We start from the raw sequence: 20,809 nt of genomic DNA, 5'->3' as shown, positions 1-20,809 counted from the left end.
AAAGGTCAACAAGTTCATAAAAGGCAATAGGCTTTTTAATTTTGATATTACTTCTGGGACAGGCTAGAAACAATGGTGAACAAAGGTGTTCCTGCTTCAAGAACGTTCCTGTGATAATGGTCAATCAAACGTGATCAAATTATTTTTTTTACATTTCTACTCCAAGAACATTCTAGAAATATTAGTGGCTCAAATGTCACGATGATTTGGGGGCAGATAGTATTGTAATATGCTGAGTGACATTATTGGAAGATCTATAACGATACAAAATTCCTAAAAACTGTGAAACAAAGAAATGAGAATCGTATAAGCTTCACAAACAGGAGGAGTCCGTTAGGACCTTAAATCAGTAACTCTCCCATGGAACAGCCCTCGGTTTGCTGTATTTTTCTTAGATGTACACTATATCTAACATTGTAGTGAACTCTGCTGGTTTCAGCCTGACTATATTTGTGGGGATGTTTTTAGACTGTTAAGACAAATATGTTTTGGAGAACCTGAGGACTTCTGGCCCAGCTGAGGGTTTTTTCCATTACACCAGCCCGTTCTTATTCCCAGGGGTACAAAGAGAGATGAAGTCTACACAGGGAGGAGGCTGAGGGGTTGGTCGACAAAACAAATAGACTTTCACCACGGGTGTTTGAGTCGGTGAGAAAGCAAAAGTGAACTAAAGTTCCTCATAAGTAACATAAGAACTGACTTGCATGTAATGTATTTTACTTTTCTAAATTAAGTTCCCTAAAATTACTTATTTACCACAACCTATGATTGTTTTCTGAAACTTACCTCAACATTCGTGGTGCCTAAACCTAAGGCACCTTCATTTTCACGCCCAGACGAGGCGGACTGACGGTTGTGACACCACATTGGAAAGACAGAGAAATACCAAAATATACTTCGTATAGTATTGTCTACATGAGCAATTTTTTTATTTTATTTTTCATCAGTTATTTGTGTTTTATTGTAAAGTTTTGTATTAAAACATATCTGCCAAACCTTTTTTTGTTGTTGTTGTAGTGTTGCTGTCCATTTCTTGAAATGTCCCTTATTAGTTTTCGCTCATTAGTGTTCATCCACTTTACATTTTGAGTTATAAATCTGCTCTGATGTGTATTAAAAACAAACAGCATTGTGTTATTGTGAGAGAGTGTCTGAGTGTTTAGAGCTCCACATTTCCAACAGATGTCTGCAGGTATTGTTGGAACACACAACATATGCTGCAGTACTGACATAGTGCCACGACATTATTCATTCTGGAGGAAATGGGTCACATAAACCCAGAACCATTATAACTGCGACAGCAAACATGTTACACAAACCTGACTGCCAAATGCGGCCCAAATGCCTTGTTATCCCGGCTGTAATTATGCCATTTAGAATGTCTATCTGTTGTTTGCATGGGCTGGCCTGGTGCTTGACAGGTGCAGTAATGCCTGTGAGGAAATAGACTCTGTCTTATAGGTTTCAAAGGGAGATGAAAAACTGCACAAAACAACAAAGAAGTCACATTTCAGTTTGGCCCGTCAGTGTATTGGATACTGATAAAACAGCTGGTTTCATCTTGTGCGAGGAAACAAATCCCTGAGGACACTGAATGCACAGGGCTATTTAAATTGCTAAAAGACAGATCTCATCCACAGTGGGCTGTTCTCATCCCAACAAAATCTTATCAGCAGCACTAACCCATCTCTGAAATGATCATGCGTCGCTGAAGTGTTTTGGGCTCGCCAACTCCGTCACTTCGACTTCGAGAGTGCTGCTTAGTCGCTGTCCTTTTTGATGAGAATAATCAGAGCTGGATGATAGTAGTCTTTGTGATTTATGTGTCCAAATTGTGCCTAGCAGGCAATCATTTTAAGAAGCTCTGAGTACTCTCTAAGTCGGATATGCTGGTGCTAGAAGTTAATGTTGTTTTGCTTTCTTTATAATTGCTAAACCTCCCACTGCTCATAAATCTGCAACATAAATTCAGCAATATATTTATTTTTTCTCTCTAAGAAAGCAGTTGAAGCCAATTTGGTCAAAGAGAAATGCATGTTTTCTGTATTTGGCACAGAACATACATGAACACGCATCAGTCATTGACATTTGGGCAGTCGTCCCGATGTCGCTTATCAGTTTTCTTTCTCTATTTTTGTCTTTATCTTGTCCCTGTCTCTCTTATTAACACAACTCAGTTAAATGTTGAGTCAAACTTTCTCAATATCCAATCTCTTTATTTACGTTTCATCTCCTTTTCTCTGGGATCTCGCTGTCATGTCTTTTTATAAATGTTACACTTTACATCATTCAGTCGGAGCCGATCTCGAATCTCGACTCCTCCGCCTTCCTCCTGCTCTCTTTTTGCTTTCTTCACCTCCTTCTGTCGCATCCTCAGCATGCCCTCACCTAGTTTATCCCCCCTTCTCTGCATAGACAGCGGCAGCAGTCGCTCTTGTCTCCGGAGAGTAATTTGTTCCAAAAGACTACACTACCGACTACTCTCATGGCATCCTCCTTTAAATTCTGATTTCAGGAGTCAGGCAGGTTGAGATGATCAGCTGGAACAGCTTGATCATAACTAGGCATTGTCATCTGGTGTTTACTGTACGTGTGTGTTCTCATTTTCATTCTCCACGCTGTGACTGAAATGTGTTGAGTTAATGATTTGGGTTTGATACAGTAAACTGGTTTTAAGACCAGCTCTTATGTTTGTCTGATTTCTCCCCTCAGTAAATTTAAAGAATGCAAAAAACGCAAAAGGATCAAAATCAATAAAGAAAAAACAAGATAACAACTTGAACTCTGAAAACATACATGTACAAGTTGCCACATTTTGGGATAGATTTGTTTGGTCCAAAACTGCAATTGGTAAGAGAATTACCACTGTTCCCAGTTTTCATATTTAATGATCACATTAACCGTGTTGTCATTGTAATCCTGACGAGGAAGTCACCTTAACCGCAGTGTAAATGTAAACGTGATGGTTTATATTTTGATTTTTTTTTTAATCATAATGCCAAGTACTTGTTGTCTATAACATTCATCAGGACATTGGTCTTTCTAAATGCTTGTAACAGTAGTTTTGATTGGTTTTGATTGTGTTAAGCAAGGAACCCTATTTATAAAGCACATTTGGTACACATTAACAATCCAGTGCGCTTTGCATTGATTAAAAACAAAAGGAGAAACGCAATTTATAAAACATAATACAACGTAAATATAAATGAAAGAGGGTGCAAAGTACTTTAAATAGTAGCATTTAAAAGTCATTAAGATATAGAAATATAAAAGTAAATCCAAAGTACATCCAATAGAACTAAACCATACGAACATCCTCGCTGTGTGGTTTTTATCTTCTGAGTGCATAGACTGTCAGTAGAGTTTAGCTGGAAGCCCAAGGTGTCACTTTCCCACCAGGAGTGACCAGAGGTCCTGTTCAGGGTGAGGTGCAATAGCAGTAACGATTTAGAGCTCAATGAAAGGAGAAATGTATTTAATCTGGATTTAAAAAGTGCTGTGTTTGGAGCACATCTACGGTGATCTGGCTGTTTGTTCCAGTTACATACAGCAAAACAGATAAATTCGACTTCCCCATGTTAAGTTTGAGATGATTTATGGATTAATAGCAGCTCTTTCAAATCTATTCTGTAGGTAACCTAACTAGACCTTAACTACAGAAGTTGCAGGAGAGAAGGAACTGTCAGAAGTCACATGATTCACTGGCACTGTCAAGAAACTCATTTGTTGTTGTTGTTGTTGTTGTTGATTGACTGTTGTGATTTCTAGTTTCATGCACGTACCAAAGGTCATTTTTTTCCTGTGTCAGATGCAACAAAGCAAATGTTGAACACTAAACAGAAAAGTTTGTGTTTCAAACTTTCAATAAATCCGTAATGGGCTGGATTTAATTTGCCGATGAATGGGTTATTCTTTACAGCTCTCTGTTGGGAGTAAACACAAACAATGATGAGCCATTTCAGTCCAAACCATGTTTACAGCTGTAATCTGGCAAAGCTGTGAGCAGAGAGGGCATTCCTATTCACTCAGCTTCCTTTGTGTCATTAGAAAAGCAAATGTCTTGCATTGGTTTATCTGTAACAGAGGCTGATGGAGAAATGTTTAAAAGCAAGCGAGGTAGGAGAGGAAAGAGAGGAAATTCACCCCTCACAGTAGAGCGATGCTTTATTTGTGCTTTATGCAGCATGATTTCAATGAGGACACAACATTTGGGTTAAGGAAGGATGAAAAAGAAAAAGAAGCAGGTGAGAGGGGAGAAAAAGGTGGCAAGAGAGATAAATGAGGCAGGGAAGAGGGGATTATCCAGCTCCATGAAGGATAGGCAAAGATGGAAGAGAGGAAGAGAGGGATGATGAGAGGAAGGATGCGGGGGACTCAGATGAGCAGGCTATTACGATGATAGATACCAGCCGAGGAAGTGCGAGAGATGGAGGGAGTCGTTGGATGAATAGAGATAAAAAGAGGCGCGGGACGGAGAGGACCGAGACCTGGAGTGAGAAAGATCAGATGAGAAAAGGAAGGGGACGAGATTTTAGAGAACGACAAGACGAGACGCGACCACTGCACTCATCTCTGTAAACAATCTTTTCATTTCTTGAAAATATGCAAGTGGATTGTTAAGCAGAGTCCATTAGGAACTCATTCAGTTAGACATTCAGACATTCAGTTGTTGGCTACTTTTATTGTGCCACAGTCACAGAAACCTCGGCTGTATTCCAAATCACGTATTTCCGTGAGCAAACTCGTATGTTAGTAACATGTCAGTAACATTGAACAGGATAGTGTTTCAAACCACACACTGTCGTTCTGCACTCACCAGTAATAAAGATCGCATTTGATTTCATCACCTGCTAAAATATTTGTAGGTTCTATTAATTTACTGAGAAATGAACTTGTTTTTGTGTTCGCTGATTAATGCACACAATAAACACACTGATGGCTTCTATCCAGCAGCAATCAACACTTTTGTGCTGTCCTGTGCAACAGCTGCAGCTTCTTTGAATGCCTTCATTTAAAAATGATTAATGTCGGTGGCCCCTCTCTTTCTGCTACGCAGCCAAAATGGTGACCTTTGAACACCGTTTCACTCGCATTTCTTTGGACCATTTTGAGTGTGTCATCTATGTACTTGTACCTGCATGTTTCCATACGTGTCAGTGTGAGTGTCCTCATACATCATGTGTATTAGTTTCCTTACATCAATGATATGTGATAATTAGTTGATATTTTTTTCACAGAAGCGTCCTGTCATAGTAGATCAATAACCACAATCTTTTCATAGAGCTCTTAACTATTCTGGAGAATATTGTCCAATATCAATACCTCATATCATTGTTTGTCTGATGACAAGTTTGGTGCAGGTTGGCGCTAAATCTTCCTTGAAATGGAATTGAAGGACTTACTCAGACTTGACAAAGTGCTACCCTTTACCCTCTGTGGTTTTTCATGCGGGTCATTTGAGCTGCCGCTGGGGCTTCTCATCACCCCAAATGCTGACCTCCTCTACCACCAGGTTCCCGGCCTGCCAGTCATTACCTCAGAGCGACACAGCGGTTTTTCCCTGGTCGCCTTCTGTTAGCTTTGGAGGGAGCAAAGTTGAACCCAGAGTTCAACGTCTCCTAGATGCTGCTAATTCTGGAATAGCACCTTTACCACATCTACATTTGTAGAGCAGCCAGTAGAAACAGCCTCTCTCTGAAATGACCAGTGATTGGCCTAAACCCTCTGTCATGTTTAGATTTTTTAACGCCTGAATACAGAGCCAAGAGGAGGTGTAAAAGTCTACAGTTATCACAGACCAACTGAATTACAATATGTTGAAATGTTATTCAGGTTTGTTTTTTTTCTCCCAATGATACAAAAAAAATAAAAAATACCTACCCCAGCTTTAAACTGTCAAGTTATTTAGTAAAGCAGCAGCCACACTGACCACAGAATGAAAAGGTCAGTTTTTGACAAACACTGCTGCGCACTGCGCCAGCTCCAGCTGCCATAAAACAGCCATTTCACTCGCCTGTATTTGTCAGATGAATAAAGAAGCAATTCTCTCCTTTATTAAAGACAATTTAGCACAGAGCTCATCTCAGGGGTAATTCAATCTCCATGCTGCGGGAGAGACACAAACACAGAGTCACAGAGTGCTGGACTCATGCAGACACACACAGACACAGCAGCAGGTGCACAGCCAATCTATGATGTCACACCAAACTACAACCAAAAGCTATAAACAATTGCACACACACACACACACACACACACACACACACACACACACACACACACACACACACACACACACACACACACACACACACACACACATTAAGTGCATAATGACTGGATGATTGCACACACACACACACACACACACACACTCAGTGGAGAATGTGTTAAGTGAATGGAAGAGTCAGTTAATGCAGCTAATGGAAATTATCCATGTCTGGTTCCCACCGGCCACAGCTTAAAGGACTGGGCCTGTTCACTACATTACCCTCAACCCCTCTGGGAGATGTCGTATTAGCAGCCAAGGTAACGGTCATCAGCACATTATCTCTGTTGCTTTCTTTTCATTTACATGTTGTTTATTCTCCCCTCTAATCTAGTTTGCACTGAGCTCATTTTCGTTCACCTAACTCCTCACGTTTCCCTCCATCCGTCTGCAGCTGCTCCCGCAATCTGCTGTAACTGATTCAAATGATTAAAGTTGCCTTTTGATACAAAACCAATATTTGATTATGTGTAGTCAACCCTTCGTTATATCCCGCAATAGACAGGCTCATTCTATTATTCCACTGAAGAGACTTTAATTTTGCTTCCTGGAGGGAAACATTTATAATATTTTCATCTTTTAATCAAACCTCAAACTTGGGAAACAAACATACATCCTTTTATGTGTCCTGTTCCATTTCTGTGTTTCTCTTTGTACATTTCCAGTGTTTCAGCTTGTTCCCTTCTATATTTTCTCGTGAATTACTGTAGATTAATTGTTAATATTTTCAAACTTGGGTGCCTAGCATAATATTGCTAAACTATAAACTGCTACTGACTTCAAACAGACTTAATCAGTGTGATGAAATGAGACGTCTACTTCTACTTTCTCAAAGGTTGTCTGATGTTTAATATCTGGCACCAACACTATCAGGGTAAGAATTAATTTCCACTAAAATTTGAAATATATTAACAGTAATGTATGAGAAAAATAATGATATATTAGGCACACTTTGTAAATCAGTTTTGTTAGTTGTGTTGGATCAAACTCTTAGAATTTTTAGGAATTCAGTTCCAACAAATCATACATTTTCAACATCATGAAAGCAAAGCAAAGCAAAGCAAAGGTCATGTGTTGTGTTTACACCAAAAGGATGAAAGCGAAGATTTTTCATTTTGCCAATAAAAATAAAATCGCACCATTTAAAAGGGGATTTATCTGCCCATTATCTAAACCCGCTGTATCCTGAACAGGATCACGGAGGGGGGGGGGGCTATCCCAGCTCACTTTGGGCAAAGGCAGGGTTCACCCTGGACAGGTCACCAGTCTATCACAGGGCCAACACATAGAGACAGACGGAAACAAAGACCATTCACACTCTCATTCACACTTAAAGGCAATTTGTAGAATCAGCAATTAACCTGACATGCGTGTCTTTGGATGGTGGGAGGAAGCCGGAGTACCCGGAGAGATCCCAGAAACCAGTGATGCAGCAGCGCTAACCACTGCACCACTGTGTTGTCCCGGATTTAAATTCTCATGATAAATGTGCATTTCCTACGTATGACTAACCACCTCCTGCAGTGTTAAGGAAGACAAGGAGATATAACATTTCATCTGTCACCAATGGGGGGGGATTCTTTAATGTTCAGTCAAAACTATATATATATATATATATATACATATGCTTTCTTGTCCTCTGCATGTTCCAAAATTGAAACCTTTTAAGTCATTATATCATGCAGCGAGACCTCTGCAAGAAGATCTACAAACCGCCCGCCCACTTACCCCTAATTTCTCAGCTAAACGCTGCATCGATGCTCAATCTATTTTACAGAACAAATTTAACCCCTGCTTTAGTTTGCTTATGGAGATCAGAGCCCAAGTAATGGTCCGTGGGATCACAATTAGTGTTGAGATTAGTGATTGATTAGCTAATTATGATAATACAATGGCTTGTATGGAAATGCCAGCATAGTGAGTTGTATTGTGCAGGGACAAGAGGGTGGGAGGGGTTAGAGAGAACATGATTGTATGTAACAGGGGAAGAAAGAGATAGCCAGGTGAAAAAAAAGAGGATTTTCAGAGTCTGCTTGTGTATGTGTGCACAAATTGTAGGTGTTGAGTGTGTCTGGCACTAACTATGTAAAGCGAACGGAACAAGAGTGTCAGTTTTCTCATTCACACTTCTGAGGTTTGAACTTTGGTAAGTAGCACAGTGCACTATCACAGCCAATAACCAGTGATACACCCGTCAGTCCTGTAGACAATATGTGTATGTTTCACATACGTGTCACCTAGGTGCGAAAGTAAGGGGCCTTTTAAGTTTGGCTACAAAAAAAAAAAACACCTTGTAGGTTCAGGAAAAGATCATGATTCATGTTAAATGTAACAGTCACAATCGGTTAGGTTTTGGCACGGAAACGATGTGGTTGGCAGAAGGAAAAGATCATGGTTTGGGTTTAAACGCTAAAATGTACATACTGAACCGAAGTTGCATAAAGTAAATGTGTTTTATTATATAAGTTACTTACTTAAAAGAAATCCACAATGAGTTTTCCTTTCTCACAGACTTAAACAGTGGTCATACCACTAAAAGCCCTGTGTTTGTGCCATCCAAGCACCCTGGACTTTATCATTCCTTGTAATTCTTCACATGACCTTCATCGCATTATCTGCTTCTTCGATACTGGTCATATGGACGTGTACTTTTCACGGACAGAGAAAACGTGACACCGACTCAGTGGGCTGATGAGTGTGGGGCTGGTGTGCTGTTGTTTGTTCAAAATGAAACAATACTTTGGGACGAGCTGATGACAGAGTGGTTAGGGTGCATACCACATGGGCGCAAACGCAGACAGCAGTGAGTCTCCGGTTTGATTCCTGGCTGGCCGGACTTTTACTGCATGTCATTCCCCTGTTGCATTTTCCCACATTTATTGTCTATCTACTTTGCAAATATCTGAATAAAGGCAAAATGTCAAAAATGCCAAACAGCCATTACTAATAAATATGTTAAAGACCTGTACAAATGCCACGTTTGTTCTTGTTAGTACTGGGATTCACCATGTAGGCTTTCGTAATTTATTACAAAAAATATAGTACACTTTTGTTGAGGTTAAATATCACAACTGCTACTCACAGAATTTGCCCGAGTTCTTCACTCGTATTTTTACTTTGTTGATTGAAGGATGGATAAACTTGAAAATTTAAGAAAGACCTCGCAAGTGTAGTTTGGAACTAAATTTATGTGAATACTGTGGTGTAGTAAACTAATTCATTTGGGAGTAAATCTCAATTACCTGCAGCTCAGTGTCCTTTGGTCCAGTTGACTTAAAAGCTACATTTTTGTGGGCTTTTGAAAAGTGAACCAGCAAGAAAGGTGTCACAACTCAAGAAACTACACTCTTGCGGATTTAAAGTTAAGACTAGAAATGGGTCTTATTTGAGGAAGTTAAGTGCCTCGTAGTGTAGGTTAAGGCCACGTGGGATGTGTCGTCACGTACATTTTTGTGTGTCTCTCTTCAGGCATGCGCATCCTGGTGAACCTGCTGCTCGACACTCTGCCCATGCTGGGAAACGTCCTCCTCCTCTGCTTCTTCGTCTTCTTCATCTTCGGTATCATCGGGGTGCAGCTGTGGGCGGGGCTGCTGAGGAACCGCTGCTACCCGGAAGATAACTTCACACTGTGAGTCACTGCTTGGTCTGTGTGTCAGTGTGTGAAACACAAAGAAAAACGTGATGCTCAGAGATCCGTGGCATGTTCGTCTGTCTCCTGCATCTTTGTCTGCCTGTCAGGAGATGTGTGATGTTCACAAACTAACATTTATCTAAGTGTTTCCATAATACTGTAATAGTGTGAACGTGCTCTATTTCAACATGTGGAAAAGATAAGTGTACACGTGTTAGATTACACAACACAGCCATAGCATGTGACTTTACATATGTGTGCATCTGTCCCCTATCCGAGTATTACCTGCACTCCCTCAGTTTGACTCTAGAAGATTAATTACATCATCTTCTCAATTTACTGATATTACCATAGAGTGAGATGAAGGCTCCCACTGGCTCTTTGCCTCTCAAGTGCTAATATAATGAGGCTGACTGCAGACCAAAATTTGCACAAAGAAAACATCATTATCTCAGAATCAAATCAGCCACTTAATTAAAACCTGACACGTATTTTCTTTCACCCCCTTTTAACCTCTGCTATCCTCTGTCAAATCACCAACATTATATCAGTGGAGATGCAATAAGCTGCAGAAGATTCCGATAGTCATGTAGTTGCAAAAAATTATTTGGCAAAATAAAAGAGAAGAGAAAGAAGGAAGTGAAAAAGAAAACTGTCAGATAACAAACATTATTTTAGGAGAAAGGAAAGTGAACACAACTTCTATGGTTTTTATATTCTAGAATTTTTTTTAATACTGGTGAATATGGTTATATGAGACTGTTTTGGATTTTGTAATATTATGATATGGCATAATTGTTTTCTGTTACTAACCAAAAGCGGGAGCTGGATATCAAAACACAAGTCCCAAACACAGCGCGAAATCCCAAATACTGAGAGCCAGCAGAGCTGAGTCCACAAAGAAACATAAAAAACAACTTAGTGACAATGAAAAAGAACACATAAGACATTTTGAGCATAAACTAAGACTCGCATACTTCCATTAGTACACATACATATTAGTACTCCTATACACTGTGTTCCAAACTGGAAGTGTGCAATTTAGAACACTGTAACAGCTTATATACACTAGGGAGAGGAGGACAACGAGGGACAGATGAATGTAATCAGGGTGAGGCAGATAATCACCCAAGGGCAGGAAATGCAGTAGACCTAGACACAGAAGGTTAGAGACCCTTACTTTTAGGGTAGTGCTGTCTCAAACTGCACACTGCTGTTTTCCACTTACTGGAAATCACTGTGACATTTTAATGCATCAGCTGCCAACATATCTACCAGCAGAGTGAACACATTTTTTTGTGCCCTCTGTTTAAAGCGCTACATAAGCACAGTGATGGCTTCAACAGCAGTATGGTGCTATTTGGTGAAAAATCTACATTTATGTTTTTTTGTTCAGATCAACAGCCGCAGATTCCTCAAACACTGACTTTAGGTCGGTGGTTGCTGGTATTCTGCGGTCATGGTGGCGACCGTTGAGGGTGAACAGCGTTGAGTGTTTCATATTCAATTTGTGGACCTTTTGAGTACACCATCCTGTCAGGGTACTCAAAGTCCTGTGCATGTTTCCTGAGGTGACAGTGTGAACGTACTTATGCACTCAAAATAGTGTTCGTACGTAAGTAGACAATTTGGAACACAGCAACAGCGTATATACACTCGGGAGAGTAGGACAACGAGGGACAGTTTAATCAAATCATGGCAGGGCAAAAAAAAAAAAAAAAATCACACAAGGGCAAGACGTGCAGCAGATCGAGACACAGTGGCTGAGAGACTACAAAATAAAACAAGAAAAACAAAATCCTGACTTAAATAAAAGACTACAACACAGAAATTAAATGAAATCCAAACTAATAAACAGATTATTACTTCATATGTGAGGGTTATGTCACATATCCAAGTCACACATTTTGCTGACTATAGGCAGTGCCACTTATAAGCTTTGAGGAGCTTTGACGGAGCAAAAAAAAAAAAAAATGGTCTCCCTCAGTTCCACCCAAGTCAGATGGACTTGTGGACTTGTTTCCCTGTATTCTTCATAGGAAACACTTTTCTTTTTTTTTTTTTTTCCTTCTGCTCCCCTCAGTAGACTTAACATCTACTCTGTCCTGGCAAAGTCACCATGTGTGTGTAACCCCCATACACCCCCCCCCACACACACACACACACACCATCCCCCGCCACTCTGCAGACCCACAGCTACACATAAGCCTTTGTTCATACGGTTTGCTAAACCACACACAGACACACCTGTAAGGATGCACATTAATGCATGCGCACACACACAGCCACAGACTCCCCCACTGATTCACACTCTATTGAATACCTTCAGCAGTTTTGGAAAAGGTCTGAGCTTTAAGATGCTAATGTGAACCGGTATACTGCCTTTATCTCCCAGCTGTCTGTAACCTTTACAGTTTGACAACTGGATACACTTCATTGTGTTTGATACACACCCTGATATTTTTCAGAGCTGAAGTTCTGTATCTCATTTGCTGCAAGCTGTTTATTTTGGTAGAAGTATCAGAAATTCAATTACTTTTCTGTCATGTCTTTTTGGTTGGTTTAGACTTCTGCTCGTGTCCTTCAGAAACACAGGGAACATACTTGTTTTGGTATTTTTTTGTGCTCAGCAGCAGAAGCAGCAGCTGTCCGTCAGATTTCAGATTTCTGTGATGTGAAGCTGACGTTAGTCAAAAGTCACTTACCAGCAGCAGGTGAACTTAGCTGTTGGCAGTAATAGCATTTTTTTGTGATTATTTTTCAAATGTGACACATGTCAATACAACTGACCAGAACCTCAACAATAAACAACATATTTCTATTAGATGCTCTTTTACCATGGAGCATATTTGGGATCAAGCTTCATAACATCTTGTTATTATGGTATGATCAGTAGATAATTCCACCAAATCAATCATGGAATGAAAAGTGCTGTTAGATAATTATGTTTAAATGTCCCACATCCCCCTGGAAAGCTCAATGTAACGTGGTACTAAGATTAGGAAAACATTTGTGGTTGTGTTGACATTACAAGCAGTTCTCGGTTTCCTGAGGAATTTCCTTGATGGAGTTGCTTTCCTTAAACATGCATTCATATTTATTCATTGTTCAACTGGGACTATCCAGCCTCGCTCCGCCTGACTATTGCTCACAGCTTCAGTCTTTGCTGTGATCATTGTTTGGAAATCCTTTTCACGTTAAGTTTTGCTCAGCCACTCTGAAAGTCGGACCAATCAGGGACCAGTGGGGAAGGCTGCGTGCCATGATGTTGAAGTAGTTCCAACAATGGTGGCTGTGGTGAAGTTTCTGCAAACAGCCAGAGGATGATGAGCTGACCAGGATCTCCGTCGTGGTTCTAAAACCCTCCCCAACGAGGACCTCAAAAACACATTCACAGAGTTTGGTCAGTGCTGATTCATTAAAGGCTGCTGCAATAGTTTAAAAGTTAGGCTGAGGTCTATGCTCATCAGGACCAATATATTAACACAATGAATTTGGCTCTGGCAATACTACGGTACAGATTAAATGATGCTACCAATAATTTTAAATTGCATACCTTAAAGTATGCCAATGTACACCAGCTGTTCCTTCTATACTTAATACTTTTCAGTAACCTATTTAGGACATTGCATTTACCTACTAGGGTATTTCCAGGAAAGTAGAGGAAGCTAAAATAAAGTGACCAAAAGATAAGAATATCGTATAGTATCATTTCCTACTCACTTTTATTCAGCATTTGTTTTGATGTATTTGAGCCAGCAGGGCAATTCCCGTCAATGACTCTGACATTTGAGAAAATGAGAGATAACTTTTGATTATCACTTATCATCAACCAGACATGCATCATGATAATTCATGTTCCCGGCTGACCGAAAAAGGAAATAGCAAGTCAGATATAGAAGTTGGAAGCTTAACAGGTGTTGTTTGTTCCCAAATATGTCTATGATTAAGAGTACAGCTAATACCACTGTGAAAACACTGAGCCCAGACAATAGCTGGGATTCTGCCACTGGTGAGCGAGAGCCCGGGGAGACCAAATCCGCTGCCAAGCATTTCATTAGGCCAGTTTGGCTGCACGGAGGAGTGGGCTGGATGACGGTTCATACTGCAGAGCCCAGAGAGAAAATAATGATCTGATGAGAGGCTTTAGGGTAGGCCATCACCATAGCAACCAATTCAGAGATGAGATGGAAATGGGATGTGATCATGGGATGCCCTGATCTACCTGAGTTCATTTCAGTAATGTCATCCAATGTTGGTAAAACATGCACACAAGTCTGTTTGTGTTTGCCACAGAGCTGATGAAAACAGTGTGTGATGGTTGTAAATCAGGCAGCAGAGTTTCCAGGAACAGGAGCAGGAGGTATAAAACATGTACCGTTGGCTGGTGCCTCTTCTGTCAGCAGTCCAACGTCTCTTCAGGTGTGAAATGACTGCTGTCTGTTTGACACTGTCTGGTGGCGAACATAATCACCTCAGTATACAGAGACACGCTGCCGATGTCCAATCTGATAATGAGGTAGGCTGTGATATCCGGTGTCGCTGGATGTCACGCACAGAAGTGGGGACTTGTTGATGGGAAGGAGAGTGGAGGAAGTGGGTGGATGGTCACGTTTCTATTTTCGGACGTTTACTTGCTCTTCCAAGACCTCTGGTTAACAGCAAGACGAAAATACAAAATCATATCAATCACGTTGTGAAAATCAAGCAATATCTAGTGTAGTGGGCTTGACAATGATGATGGTTTTGATTTGCTGTCCTTTGTGTGGGCCTCGCTGCGCAGAACATTTACACAGTTTGAATGATTTCGATATTCTCCTTTACTTTTATTCTAGTTTGATAAACTGAACATTTTGTTCAGTCTTGTTGGATCAGTGTGATGCAACAGGAGTCCCCAAATGAGTCATCATTATGATAATTCATGTTCCCGGCTGACTGAAAAAGCCTTACATGCTATTAAAATACCATACTTCACCGAACAGTTTTTAATTGTTGGTATGGTAAAAATCAATGCAAACTGTTGATGTCATCAAGCTTTGAAATAATGCCAGAAAAAAAAGGTTTCTCCTAACTGTTCTGGCCTTTTCTTTGGCATCGTAACCAGCGTTGCATGGCCACGAAAGAAACTGTCAGTGATTGCTCATTATCGAGTGACACACTCAAAACCACACAGTCAACGAAACACAAGGGCAAGACTTCCGCACTCAGAAGAGGAAGATACAAATATGACAGGTTGAACTATCTGTTGGCTTGAAAGGGGAAATGAAATAATCAGTGGTGGTTGTATGAAGAAGCCTCCAGGTTGAGCCCCTGCATCTGTTGCTTCAGGCTTCCTGAATGGAGTTACATGAAAACATGTTTTAACCAGTTATATACACAATCACTAACTTGGGCAATGGGATGTCAGAAGTTTTGTTTTCTTTGAATTGAAAAACAATAATTAGCTGTGATTTTGTCAAATGCATCGTTTCAAAATAGAGGTGGACATTTGATTTCGGGAACTTTAGAGGTGCATGTGGAGTATGGGTTTTCTGTCAACCTTTCACCAGAGCGAGGCTTGTATTTCAGACATTCTGTGTTCAGATGTAATTGGCCCTGTGAGCCAGTATAGGGACAACTGAGATGTGATGATGCAACTTAACAGATTCAAACTGATATGAAGGTAAAAGGTGAAGAAATAGTGGCCCGCTCAAAAGCACCCCGAACTACATTGTAAACCTGACTTAAAAAAAAACGGACATAACGAGGCTGAACATCAGGTCAGTGGACTTGATAATTGCTTCTATTCAGCACAACGCAATTCAGAGAGACTCAGTCGATGAAAAGGATACAAAGAGCGTGATGAGGATATAGACTCAGTGACAGACAGGGTAGAGCGATGCCGCCTCTGTCGAGCCTTCTCAAGTACCAGGTCACATGTAATTGCTAACCAGGATCTGCATTCGTCTGTATCTCTTTCTCCGCTGTGCCCTTTAAATAGCAATCTGCTCCTAAATTAAAGCTGAAAAAGCTTTTCTTTTCTCTGTCTTTAGCCTCTACCTTTTTCTTTTGGTAAAGTAAAGACAAACGTTTGTTTTTCGTCTGCCTGTCTTGCCTTCCCTCTTTTAGTTTTTTTTTTTTCACTTTTGCTTTTTTCTTTCCTCCTCACTTTCTTGTCTCTTGTCCTTTTTGCCTCTTGGTTTGGTTCATGACTTTAATGTTTTTCCTTCTAGACTTCTCTTCTCTCTTTGCTTGTTTCTCTCTTGTCATTTTCCGGAAACATCATCCTGTCTTATATCATTCTTTCTATTTAGTTATGTTACTTTATTATATTTGTGGTATCTTTTTCTCATTATTATTTCTAAAGTACCTTCCTGTACAGTTTGACCTCCTTCCTCCTCTTGTATCATATATTTTTTTCCTCTGTGAAGGCAAAGGTTGAACTTGGAACTCCCACTGGATCTCATTTAACTGAGATATAGTAGTGATTCTGCAGGAACTCTTGTATTCCTTCACTGTTGATATTGCTGTCATACTTTTATTGCTCAGTAGATTCTTTTTTTTTTTTTCCATCAGTATGCTGGCCTGAGGAACATAAAGTGTTCCCCAATGCATCACTGACCCTAATGCTTCACTGATTAGGCTTGAATTTAATAATTGGTGTCAGTTATGAAGTTGCTTTTGACCTCTTCTCATGTTTGTCTCGATATATAACAGCCCCGACACAACATGTCTACAACAAATGAATAAGCTGATAAAGACTGACTGACTGCACATTATGTTGCCTCATGATACTCCACCTCAACTGTTCAATTCCAACTGAGATATATTATTTTCCCTGCCACAGCATACCGTACATTTTTTTACATTAAAAAAAAAAAAAAATGTTTTAACTTTCATAATGTCGCACCCAGTTTTGCATTACTTGAAAAAAATAAAAATAATAATAACATCAGTGTTCTATAATAAGCAGAGCAGACAGTCACACTGAGCCAGACAGCAGCCTGCTGCACATTACAGGAGCCACAGACTCTGAACAACAACCCACGTTAGCTTTTCTTCTGAAGTCTCCTTCTTATCTAACTTACAGGTCTCCACACATCCTGCATCTTGCTGGACAAGCTACCAAACATTAAGTGGGGAAAGTTTGCTGCTAAAGTCACAAATTAACTTAGCTGCATCACATTAAACATCATGCAAACATACCTGCAAGTGTTACTTTGGTCTGGCTATGCTTGTGTGGTGCTTATTGCTCAGCACCACTAACAACATGCAGATCTGGTAGCCTTATGTCAATCGAACACAGACACTGACAACCCTTTGACAGTTGTCAAATGTTTTTTTGTTTGTTTTCTCTTCCCTTTGAAAATGAATTTAGAAAAGTATTAACAATGCATTTGAAAGTATGATGATACAGTTTGTTTTTACTACTGGAAGGGGCGATTGTAATTTCAGTCAGTACTTTAAAGGAGGGTCTTTACAAAATTCAGTATGAGATGAAGTAAGCTTGTCAGTGTACTATATTTGCCGGCCAAAGAATCCTACAGAATGACAAACAAAACAAACTAAGGTATTCTATAAAAAAAAAAAAAAAAATAAAAAAATAATCCCACTTCTGTAAATTTGCTTTAAGAGCTTTCATGCTTGAAATACAGTGTGGAAATGTTTTATATTTCGGCCTCCAGTATGTTTAACCGCCTGCATTTGTCTGTCGACCACAAAAGAGAAGATAGAAGGAAAACATTCACACTAAATGGGAGAAAATCATTGATTCTCTGGATTGAACTGACAGTCTGACAGCTCTCTTTCAGGTGGCCTTTGTTGCCAATCTGATGGCAAGACAAATGTGCAGACTAGAACCAGAAACGTTGCCCACAACACAGAGACAACAGGAAATGGTTAGCCACAGACACACAAAGGCTGGCATGGTCTATGTCGGGGTTGAATTGTGTCCCTCCCTACCTTCCTACATCTCACTGTCCGTCTGTCCTGGTGTCATTTCTTTCAATTTCACCATCTCCGTCTCTCTGCCCTTTCATCCACTCACCTCTCAGCCTGTGATCATCCGGCTTTTAGCTCCAATCTCACACCACACCAATGTACCATGATGGACAAAGACTTTTGCCCATGACACACGAGAATGGATGCACACTTTAATACATGCACAATCATTCATCTATCTTGACGTGTCTCTCAAAATACATCTGTGTTTGTATGGATGTAGGTGGATGAGGATGTCAAGTCTGTCGAGGGAAATTGTTGTTTGTGTAACTCTTTTTAGTCCAATATTAGTTAGAGATGGTTTTTATGAATTCCCCGAAAGTTTTTCCAGCCCACAGAAGTCCTGTTCTGGTATATTTAAGTTCAGATAGTTGATTAGTCATCAAGCATAGTCGTAGACTATTCCAAGCCACAATATGCGACACATTGCAGATCTTTTACATGGATTTTAGGATGAGTCACTCAGGCAGCACCTGACCGTCGGTTTGTGAACTGCCGTTTTAAAGCCTAGACAGTGTTACAAATCACGTTCTTACGTACTAAAGTTTACTATTTTGAGTCCATAAGTATGGCAACATGCAGTGCATGATAAGTGCCAGGATAGCACACTCGGCATGGTCAGAAAATTTAGTATGGAACACTGAACACTTATAACCTTTATCAGTATCATGGCTGTGTATCGAAAAGGAAAGGTCAAACATCTTATTCTCAAAAAGGCAGCGGAAGCTGATGATATTGCGAAAAGTGGCACTATACCAATACAAGTTGTAAAAGTCCACACAAAACTGTTACTGTACTGCTTTTTTGAAAATAAGCCATCGGTATGTTTATTGTGTGTGTTAAACTGAGGGTACAAAACCACGTTCATTTTTACATAAAAATGACCAAACAAAGGATGCATATATGTTGGCAGGGGATGCATTCAAATATGTTTGAGATAATACTACTCTGTCGAAATCCACACACTATGTAAGTAAGTGTACTAACATGTAAGTGTACTAACAAAAGTACGCAATTTGAGACACAGCATTTTAGCCATCGCCATATTGTTTTTTTGGAGGAAGAAGTGACCATATTTAGACGAGCTGGGGAGGACTGTGGGGTAAGTCTCAATGCGAATATGAGCACACGATGCCCGTCCACCTATACCGGCAACCTGACTGCACTCCACACGTCAATCAAACTGGGCACATCCCACAAACATACCTCAATATCTTATTGAATTAGATATAATTGAATCAAATATTTTTCAGAGGAACCACCAGAACGCTGAACGCTCATTTAGAGTCTTATATCTTTACTTTTGCGTTAATATAATGTTTCATCTTCAATTGTATGATTTTCATATTTTCTTCTCCCAGATTACATGGTGTTTTTTCAAGGCCATACAAATAATCTTTAATATTTAGTTGTGTACTCATTGTCTTCTTCCTCAACACTTCCAGCACTACGGGTATCAGTCTCCCTCGGCCCTACTACATGGCTGATGAGGATGACGAGCGGCCCTTCATCTGCTCCCTACCTGTTGACAACGGCATCATGTCCTGCACGGATGTCCCGGCCCGCCGCGAGGGAGGCAGGGCATGCTGCCTGGACATAGAGGACATGCTGTACCGCCAGTCACTTGGGCTGAGCCCCGAGCCTTTGGGCAATGGCAGCATCAGTGTAGCAGGGCTGTGTGTAAACTGGAACCAGTACTACACCAGGTGTCACACTGGACACAGCAACCCCCACAAAGATGCCATCAACTTTGACAACATCGCCTACGCCTGGATTGTCATCTTCCAGGTGGGTATTTTGGTAAACCTGGTACCATACTTTATGATTTATTTTTGTGGAGATTTTCATGGTTCACAACAATATATAATCAATATATAATTAAGATCTCAATGTCTTAAACTCGTGTATCTATCTGGAAAACATTGGTGGAAACAGAATAAATCAAACGTACCTTACTGTATTGATGGAAAGTTCAACATTATATCAAAGCTTTTTGTATGCAATGGAAGACAATGAAAAGTACTTTTGTTAAAGTAATACTTCAAAATTTGTCAAAGTATGATTATCAACTTGCTGGAATAAACATATCAAATGAGCTACAGCGAGCCACCGCTTAGCTCAGCAAAAAGCCTGGAAACAATGTGAAACATCTAGCATGGCTGGAGGTAACATAACCATAGGAGCACACTAATCAACAACTATTGGAAAACCAACTTGTTTAAACAGCAATTTGCCAGTTTATGGAGGGGTCATGGGTCAGACTGTTTCTTGATCAGAAACAGTTGCCAGGAGACCACTGAAGACTCCACTGAGTTACTATTCCCAGCCAAGAAACAGTCTAGTGCAGAGGTCTTCAACAGGGGGTCCGCGACCCCCAGGGGGTCCGCGGAGGTACTGCAGGGGGTCCGTGAAATCTTTGGTTGATTAGACAAGTTTTCATATTTATTTTTTTTTTCCCAAAAAAATGTCCACAAATTTAAATGTCTTAAATACACATTAACGTGAATCCAACATATTGTAGCGAATTAATAAATGGAGGCAGAAGATGTTATCTTTCAGTCAGAAATGCACACATTCAGAGACACACAGGAGCTCTCTCAAGCTGGACACCGGGTCACTCACAACACGAGACTAGCCTGGACATGTCCCTCCAAGCCTCCTGCACTCCTCCACTTTAATATAAAACACAATTGTATGCAATATACATAGTAGGGGAACCCTGCTCCATCTCTCTGTCAGTTTGGGGGTCCTTGGCCTGAAAAACGTTGAAGACCCCTGGTCTAGTGCATAACACCACATAACAGTGCAAATCATAATTTTTAGGTCTTTAGTTTTTTTTTACATATAAAAAAATATGACATTCTGTATAACATGTTTATATAACAGCTTCAGAGGTCGAAGGTGTTTAATTCCCGGACCATTATCCACTG

General features: G+C 40.2%; 1 protein-coding gene across 1 annotated transcript in view; it reads left to right on the top strand.

The window, feature by feature from the left end:
- LOC138615727 (voltage-dependent T-type calcium channel subunit alpha-1I) overlaps positions 1-20,809 on the top strand; it is a 230,881-nt gene that overhangs the window by 114,788 nt on the left and 95,284 nt on the right. Inside the window, exons 6-7 of the mRNA XM_069689510.1 lie at positions 9,737-9,896; positions 19,325-19,667. Of these exons, the coding sequence (XP_069545611.1) occupies positions 9,737-9,896; positions 19,325-19,667 (503 nt within the window). The remainder of the gene's footprint in view (positions 1-9,736; positions 9,897-19,324; positions 19,668-20,809) is intronic.

This window comes from Brachyistius frenatus, unplaced genomic scaffold (genome assembly GCF_029030835.1).
Source record: "Brachyistius frenatus isolate BFR_SWC_R1_liver_20210118 unplaced genomic scaffold, ASM2903083v1 Contig_7, whole genome shotgun sequence".
Lineage (NCBI taxonomy): Eukaryota > Metazoa > Chordata > Actinopteri > Embiotocidae > Brachyistius > Brachyistius frenatus.
Note: the sequence above shows the minus strand (reverse complement) of the source record. Positions and strands in the feature narration are given on the sequence as shown.